The sequence below is a fragment of the Stegostoma tigrinum genome, chromosome 8 (assembly GCF_030684315.1).
Source record: "Stegostoma tigrinum isolate sSteTig4 chromosome 8, sSteTig4.hap1, whole genome shotgun sequence".
In the NCBI taxonomy this organism is placed as follows: domain Eukaryota; kingdom Metazoa; phylum Chordata; class Chondrichthyes; order Orectolobiformes; family Stegostomatidae; genus Stegostoma; species Stegostoma tigrinum.
Window position 1 is genome coordinate 56,098,692 of NC_081361.1, and position 9,406 is coordinate 56,108,097.

Consider the following 9,406-nt stretch of genomic DNA (forward strand, 5'->3'; position numbering starts at 1 on the left):
CAAATATTTACATAACCTGCAGTATACCTGCCGAGAAGCATCGCTGTCAGCTTCTTCACTGGCTTTAGTAGAATCCAGAGCAGAGGGATTGGTAAGGCTAAGTCCCGAGAAGATGTGTGAAAATCTCTAGAAAGGTCAGCAGCGTCTTCAAGAATGGAAAGCTTCGTTGATAAAACACAAGCAGGCATATATCTGCTGTAGTAAGAAAAGGTTCTGCTGATGACCATGCTTACTTGGATTGCTGGTCCTCGTTTTGATGCATGTCCTACACTGTGTACAATAGTTCTCAAGACTGAATAATGTCTGGTGCACGGTATCAATTCCCCCTTGCATTGAACATAGGTTTGCCAAACTGGAGAATCACTCCTTGAATAATTATGGTTATTGCTCGATGTTAATCTTTGGATTTTTATTTTGCAAGTTTTCCATGCCTGAGTTTTTTCTGGGAGTCCTGAGATTTTTTGCAGAGAAGTGCAGTTTTGCCAGCTGAATAGATGTCTTCTTGCATTCCAAAACCAAAGTCCTGTCTTCATTTCTGCTGACTAGAATTTAAAAGTTATGAAGTAAACCTTTTAAGAAATCACGACTGTTTGGAAAGAATTGAAAAGCAAAAAATGTTAATTTCATGCTATGGAATATACAAATGAAAAATGAAAACAACAAACAAGAACTGACAGCTGCAAAACAACCTAGCAGTTATAAATGCAAACAGCTTCCAAATAGTCAGTAGCCAACATCACACAACCAATTTAAAGCAAAATACTGTGGATGCTGGCAATTTGAAACAAACACACAACATCTGTGGAGAGAGAAACTGTTTATATTTCAGATGAAGTCATAGCGGACCAAAACGTCAACTCTGTTTCTCTTGCCACAGATGCTGCCAGACTTGCTCAGTCACTCCAGCATTTTCCATGTGCGTTTGTTTCACACAATCAATTTAAGGTACATAAATATTTCGGACTTATTTGAACCAGCAAGATCCCAGCATTGGCTATACATTGAACAAGTTCTGTAGCTTTTGTCTCCGATGCTGCATTCTTATCAATGGATGCCAGTAATTACGAAACTTTGTCAAATTTAGAATCCATACATGTATTAACAGGAATTCCCTTTGCTAACTTCAGAAGTTAAAGTGCAATTGAAAAGCAATGCTAAAATTTCAGTTGTACAGAAACAGCACACCGAAAAGTCACTAAATACGAATACAAATAGATAATTCTTAATGTTGAGGTTCTTGATACAGGGCTCCAAACAAACTGAAATCCAGTGACCTTACAAACTTGTTCAAATCCCGCCAGAGACACTTGCAAAATCTATGAGGTAACCGAACAGGCATCCAAAACATACTTTTAGATCTTACAAGTCCCTGTTCAAAAAGCCACTAAATTAGGAACAGAAAGGAAAATAAATATCAGCCAATATTCCCATTCATGATTGCTATTCAAATCACCCTTGCTGAGAATGAAAGAAAGTTGAAGGGCGAACATTTTCGAAAAAAAACTCTCCAGCTATACATTTGCTTAAGTTGTATGTTAAAAATATAAAATGATATAATAATTTCTAAAAATTAATGTGTCAAGTAATTGTTGATCACCAGTGCCTGGATTTTCAGTTTGAGTGAACATTTTTACTGATACCTCAGGTCTGTCCATAACAATGGCCGCCCTAAATTTCAATATTTCCCCTCACACACTGCTTTTCTGTCTTTAATGTTCTACGTCTTTTCAACAATGTAAAGAATTGTATCACATTTTCCTCTCTGGTACCTCTCTTAAAGAACTTTGATCTAAGCATTTATGAGTGAAATATTCACTGAAAAACTGAAATGGTAAACTCAGAAGAAACCTCTTTACCCACTTGTCTCAACCTATCATGCGACGTTATCATCAAACAATGCGATGAAGTAACAAATATTAAACCCTTTCCAAGGTAAAAGAAGGAGCTGGAGTCTGGCTTTGTCTTTTGACAATTGATTGATTCAATGCAAGATTCTTGCACTTGCTTGAGCTTTGTCTTGGTCTGTTTGATGGAAAGTCTCTGGAATGTCGTACCTGTTGACTAACTCTCTTATGTCATGGGTGAACTTCCTAATTTGACTTATGAGCATTTGGCAGAAAATTCAAACAAGTGACTTCCTCTTTGTGACTGCTGCAGCGGGTTTCTTCACTTCTGGACTCTGTTCAGCGACAACGGCAGATTTCACCTTTCAACTTTCAGTCCGAAATTAAAACAGCCAAAAAGCACTTTGGGATGAGATGGCACCAGGCTCTACATAAATGGAGTTAGTGCGTTAAAGGAAGTTCTGACCTTGGGAAAGGGTCAGCATGCCTTTGCTCTTCAAGACTGAAGGGCTGCCAAATGTTTAACACTTTGGCTTGTTTGTTTCTGTGTCGGTCTGGGTCCAATCTTTGGTTAGAGGCCAACCGCAGGTTGAGGGAGATTACAGATGACAGCGTTGGGGATGTGTCTGGGGTAGGGAGGCCTCTTGGGCCATCGGTCTGACCTTTACCTTAGTCCCTGCCGCCTTTCTCCCGGTTCCCGACAGTGAGTACCCTCCTGCTGCCCTGAGCTCAGCGACAGGGACAGAACCTCAGAGCTGATCCCACTTCCACCTTCACCTTCACCCGGACGGCAGGAAGTGATGGACCTGGAAACCGGTGTCCCATCAGTTTGGGCCCGGGCGGCCCGTAATCCCCGGACTAACAAAGCTCCAGAAAGCCGCTGCTTGATTTTAATTTAGTTCGTATTTCATATCTTTACCTCGTTTTCGGTTTTCGGTTTTCGGTTTTCTTTTCGGCGGGGCGGGGGGGAACTGGTACTTTGGCAAGTAGCGAAGAGGACTCACTGTAATAATTACTTCAAAGAGTTAGTACAAATACGACGGGCCGAATGTCTGTGCCCCACCGCGAAGACGATCCCGTCATTGACGTTAACTCTCACTGGAAGCTGCAACAAACAACGAAATACTGTTCGAAACGTGGCGTTGTGTTTCTTTACTCTGTTCACTCATGGGATGTGGGTGTCCCTGGTTGTCCTTGAGAAGGTGGTGGGGAGCTGCTTTCATGAACTTTTGCAGTCCACGTGTTGTAGGTTGACCCCACAATATCCTTAGGGAGGCAGTTCAATGATAACCCGCAGCATGTTGATAGTGGGGGGATTCAGTGTTGGTAACACCATTGCATGTCAAGGAGCGGTGGGTAGGTTTTCTTTTATTAGAAACAAGTCATCGCCTGGCATTTGTGTGGTTCAAATGCTACTTGCCACTTGTAAGTCAAAAGCCTGGATAATGTCCAGACTCTTTTAGGTTTGGACGTGGACTGCTTCAGTGTCTGAGATGTCATGAATGGTACTGAATATTGTGCAATCATTGGCAAACATCTCCACGTTTGACTTTATGATAAACAGAAAGGCATAGATGAAGCAGCTGAAAATGTGTGGACCTAGGACACTATCCTGAGGAACACCTTTAGAGATGTCCTGGAGCTGAAATGACTGACATCCAACAAGTACAACCATCCTCCTCTATGCTGGGTACGACTCTAACCCAGCAGAGAGTTGGTCCCTGATAGCTATTGATTCCAGTTTTGCTAAGGGATGTGAAGAGCTGTCACTTCTCACTTCTGGAATTCAGCTGTTTTGTCCATGTTTGAGCAAAGGCTGTAATGAGGTCAGGAGTTGAGTGGCCCTGATAGAACTCAAACTGGGTGTCACTAAGTGGGTTATTCCTGCGTAATTGCTGCTTGAAAGCACTACTGATGACACTTTCCGTTCTTTTACTTATAATTGAGAGTAGGTGGTAATTGGCTGGATTGGATTTCTCCTGTTTTTTTTATGTCCAGGACATAACTGGGCAATTTTCCACATTGTCAGGTAGATGTCAGTGCTGTAACTGTGTTGGAAGAGCTTGGCTAGGGGACTGGTAAGTTCTGGAGCATGAGCCTTCAGTGCTATTGCCGGAATTGCCTTTGCAATATCCAGTGCCTCCAACCATTGATTAATTTCATCGAATTAAATTGGCTGAAGACATCTGTAATGCTAGAGATCATTGGAGGAGGCTGAGATGTATCATCCACTTGGCACATCTGGCTGAAAATTGCTGTGCATGCTTCAGGCTTATCTTTTTCTCTGATGGGGGTATTTGAGGAGACACCGCCTTTTCCAGTGAGTTGTTTAATTGTCCACCACTATTCATAACTGGATGATTCAGGATTGCAGAGCTTTGATCTAATCCATTGGCGGTGGATCGCTCAGCTCTGACTAGGGGCGGCACGGTGGCTCAGTGGTTAGCACTGCAGCCTCACAGCACCAGGGACCTGGGTTCGATTCCAGCCTCGGGTAATTGTCTGTGCGGAGTTTGCACATTCTCCCCATGTCTGCGTGGGTTTCCTCTGGGTGCTCCGGTTTCCTCCCACAGTCCAAAGATGTGCAGACTTGGTGGATCGGCCATGCTGAATTGCCCGTAGTGTTCAGGGGTGTGTGGGTTATAGGGGGATGGGTCTGGGTGGGATGCTTCAAGGGACGGTGTGGACTTGCTGTGCTGAAGGGCCTGTTTCCACATTGTAGAGAATCTAATCTAATCTATTGCTTGCTGCTTGTGCTGTTTGGCATGCAAGTAGTCCTGTTGGTTGCATGACCAGGTTGACACCTAAATTTTAGGTATGCCTTGTGCTGATCCTGGCATTTCCTCCCACAGTTTCCATTGAACCTGGCTTGATGATAATGGTTGAGTGGGGGATATGCCGGGTCATAAAGCTGCAGATTATACTGAAGTATAATTCTGCTGCTGTTGGTGGCCTACAGCCCCTCATAGATACTCAGTCTTGAGTTGCTAGATCCATTCAAAGTCTGTTCCATTTAGCACGGTGATAGTGCCACTCAACACAATTGCATTGTGAAGGCGGGACTTCACCTCCATAAGGACCGATACTGTCATGTTCAGATGTATCTGCAGTTGGCACATTTCTAAGGATAAAGACAAGTATGTTTTTCCCCTCTCGTTGGTTCCCTCACCACCTGTCACAGACCCTGTCTAGCAGCTACATCCTTTGGGACCTGATCATCTTGATCAGTAGTCATGCTGCTGAGCCACACTTGGTGATGGACACTGAAATTCCCCACCCCAGAGGACATTTTGTGCCTTTGCCACCTTTGTTGCTTCTTCGAAATGTTGTTCAACATGGAGCAATACTGCTTCAGTAGCCAAGGGAGGACAGTGTGTGGTAATCAACAGGAGGTTTCCTTGCCCATGTTTAACCCGAAATCATGAGACTTCTTAGGGTGTGGAATATGCTGAGGACTTCCTCCCGACAGTTTACCACTGGATCTGTCCTGCTGGTGGTACAGGACATATCCAGGGATGGTGATGGTGGTATCTGGAATATTGGCTGTAAAGTATGATTCCGTGAGCATGATTACATTAAAATATGCCTCACTATAGTAAGAAACCTCCAGGGCATCTTTTAAAATGATAGAACTTATGAGCTACGCTTGAACAGAAAGTATGGTGCCCCATTCATCCAACAGTAATTCTTTGCCTCGTGGTAAAATAAAACTTTAATAAGTGGGTAAAAGCTGTGAACATTTCATTTGTTATTAAATCTGCCTTGTTGACTATCAAGAGTGACAACTATTCATGTTAGTTTGAAATATGTCACCTGTATCATTTTATGTTTTCAATGGTCACACAGACTGCACACAAAGGCATTTACAGCAGATATATGGGTCCCATGACTACAGCAAGCCAGGTAGTACACAAAGTATAATTGTATTTCAGCAACCATCCTTTTTTTTCATTAAAAATATTGCATGTACTGTCACTTGCCGTTAAAAATTACACATTACCAATAAAGGTGATCACAAATAAAATTCATTAACAAAAAGACATTAACTGCAGTCAGTTTAATTTCATCAGATTGTGCAGATGTAGTCTTTAAATTTGAAAGTGTCTCAATAGTATGCATGCATGTTGTTGGCTGTACCTCATACCTGCTCATTAATAGCATGTTATTCCTTCTCTGGAGATTGCTGTTGCTTAGTAACTATTGTTGCTGATTCATTTTTGTTTCAGGGTAACAGTGACCTCTGGGATTTAAGATTATTCTGTAGTTTGTGTAGATGTTGAGCTCATTTCTTCCTGTTCTGCTATCAGCCATGAAGGGACAGCTTCTGTAGTTGTACATCGATGTCTGCGGTTGAACAATGTGCCTGGTCATTCACATTAATTGCATATGATCAAGGTTACAACTACTGTATGCACATCCCACAGATCTATACTGTTAGATGAGCTGACCTTTTGAATTGAATTTAATTGAATTGAATTAGTTTTATTGTCAAGAGCATTGAATGTTTGTACTCTGGCTCTCCAATGTTCAGCTCTAACAATGACGACAGTTTTATCAAAGTGAAATTTAGCTTTCTGTCATTTTCAGTGTGATTTTGTCACTGACACTTGTCACTACTTCTGCCTTCAAATGTTTGCTTTTTTTGCTATTTGAAGAGGAATTTTGGGTGCAATGTGACATTGGACTTTGGACTGGACTATTTTTTCATGCCATCAGTACGTGTCTTCCTCCATTCAAGGATTACCTTTTTACAAGTCCATGCTGGTTTTGCTTGATTTCTTTGTGAACCTCTTTGGCAATTTGCACCATTGCCTCAGTCTTTTCATTTGACTGGAGAGGAGGAGACAGGAAGATGCAGATGATGTAGGGTGTTGAATCTCCCAATCCATTATGAAGCACCTGAATTCTTCACTTATGGATTATCACTCGTCGCAATGTGTGGAATGCCACAATGACTGAAGTATTCTTTCTTTAAAGCCTTTGTGTTCTTCCCAGTGCTTTTCCACTTAGCTTTGTGTCATCAGCAACTTAGATACATTAGTCTCTGACTGTTCATCTAAATCATTAATGTAGTTCGTAAATAGCTGAGGTCCTTCTCTGAACACTGCGCCATTCCAGCATTTATTGCCAAGGCAATTGCTTTCTCTGAAATCATCTTTGTTGTCCGAATTCACAAGATTCAGCTACATGTGGCTGTGCAGTCACATACTGGTCAGTTTTCTCTGTTTCGACCTAAGCTCTGATATTGAGCATATATTGTTCATAAGTAACATTAGTAGCAGGTGCAAAATGGGTCTTCAAGGCCTTCGATATTTCTGTAATCTTAGTTTTCCTACTCCTCAGTGAGGTCTAAGGTGCAAAATAATTGGTCATATTTTTCTCCAGTGTTAATAACAGACATGCTGCCATAATTTGTTTGTTATCTCTTCAGCATTGTGGCTATCTCATAACTTTGCCTTTAAAACAGGAAGAAATTCCAATTCAGTGACTCTTTGACTCTCTTGTGTATCAAAAAGTCTCTTTAATTCAAACTTGAATAAATTGCTTTCTGGTGAAGAGATTTTTTCACACACAATCAACTCTTAAAGAAACCATTGCTGCCCATCTATTTATTAAAGGGGAGACATGTTATTGCTGACCTGTTTCCCTAATTCCAGTTTGCCCTGCAAGAGGAAATATTCTTCAGGTATTCACACCATCAAATCTCTGAACATCTCATGTTTCAATAAGATCCACGCTCATTCTTATAAAATACAATAGCTTTGGGTTTAAGCTTTCTTGGTACTACTATTTATCCTGGGAGTGAGCTGACTAAATCTTTTATGAACTGCTTTCAACACAAAGATATCTGTTTTCAAATTGGGAGAGCCAGACTACATAGACTCTGGATACAGAATACCCTCAACGTGATCACATTAAAGCCTCGTACACCTGCAGCAAAACTTCCCGACTTTTATACTTCATTCCGTTTGTAAACCAATGTTTTGCTTGCCTACCAAACTAATGCTGTACCTGTCTGTGACCCTATGGAGTAAGGAGCCAGGATGACTCCACTATTACCAAAATCATACCAAATGATGTTTTTTCTTAACGTGTGCATAGTGTCCAAATTTACATGACTTTCAGATCAAGAGTGATATAAAGCACAGACCATGTTATTATATTAAAAATTATTATTGAAGTTGTAACACACTCAAAATCTTTCTTTCTGTATATTATGTGCGAGTGTACCTACTGTTAAGGTGCCCATAAACCACTTCCACAAGTGATCTCTTATTTTTCTTATTTCTAACTAACTTTATGTATTTTGACCTAATGTAATGCCTCACTACTGTATTCACTACACCATTAATTAACAGCTTACTCACCATTTTTTCCTGGTTTCCTGTCTTTTTAACAGCTCATCTATTGATTTCTTTAATGTCCAACAATCAACTCACCCAGGCTTACCATTCACAGACTACAGAACAGTTTGCACAGCACCCTTCATTTACTCTTAATTGGAGTCTATAGTCCCAAAACATAACAAGTTTGTCAACATAATTTGTAACCGGATATATTTCTCTTCAGTAATTTATTTATTTGTTGGGAGTGGGGGTGAATTTTCCTGCAAATTTAAGGTGAAACTATTACGTTCACTATCATTTAAGTCTTGAGAAGTAATACAGGAATTTTAATACTGGGAAAAGTATTAATGTGCCCTCAAAACTGAAGAAAACATTATATGGGAATACTCAGTGTCATTATTTCAAGTGTGTTAACTCCCTGTATCTTGTGAAGTAAACAACTTTAGTTTTCACTTGGAGAAAAAAACCTGCTGTTGCAATGTGTTGATCGATAGGCTGTCTGATGTAGGTCAGTAAAAGAAATAACCACCTGTCTTTGCAATTTCAGTTGGTGTCACTGTCTTTGAGCTGCAATGGTTTTCATTATGAATGCATGTCTGAGTTACAAAAGCTTCAAAACCATTTATCCTAATCAGGATCTATGTAGTTATTCTCATTGGCCACTTTAAGAATTAATTGACTCTACCTAGCTTTTTGGCTAGTGAAACAAATATGGTTGCTTTTACAGTTGATTGACTATTTGAAGGGATTTAAATATTTTGAATGGCTGTTTTAAAAGAGAATTTACTTTTATATTATGTTTTTGAAGACAGCTATATTAGATTGTGAAAATAAGATGTTTTAAAGACACAGCTCTTTAAGTCTGTCATAATGGATGCTATGGGAGTCATGGAGATTTGAGACAGTATCAACGGTGCATTGGGAATATGATGAAGCACGAAGGTGGCACAGGTGGGAGTTAATGGGGGTCTGGTGAGGGAATAGAAAATGCAAAAATAGAAGATGCCATGGTAATACATAACTGTGTATATTCAGATTTATTTAGATGAAACTTTAGAGCAAAAGAAAAACAAGGTGTAATATAATACAAAAACAGAAAATGCTGGAAATACCCAGCAGCTCTTGCAGCGTCTATGGACAGAGAACATTAAATTAATTACAACTTCAGAATTCAAAATATTAACTGTTCTGTCCATAGATACTGCAAGGCATGCT

At 40.4% G+C, this 9,406-nt stretch overlaps 1 protein-coding gene across 8 annotated transcripts in view; it reads right to left on the reverse strand.

The window, feature by feature from the left end:
• Positions 1-8,274, reverse strand: part of oma1 (OMA1 zinc metallopeptidase) — a 69,106-nt gene extending 60,832 nt beyond the window's left edge. Inside the window, exons 1-2 of one of the 8 annotated variants that reach the window (XM_048539712.1) lie at positions 8,213-8,274; positions 28-542 (exon numbers count right to left, since the gene is read on the reverse strand). In XM_048539712.1, coding sequence (XP_048395669.1) covers positions 28-542; positions 8,213-8,215 — 518 coding nt within the window. In that variant the 5' untranslated portion in view covers positions 8,216-8,274. Of the gene's footprint in view, positions 1-27; positions 587-1,860; positions 2,778-8,212 lie in introns of those variants that run through there. The other 7 variants (XM_048539719.2, XM_048539718.2, XM_048539717.2 and 4 more) reach the window with 7 other exon arrangements.
• Between the last annotated feature and the right edge of the window lie 1,132 nt (positions 8,275-9,406).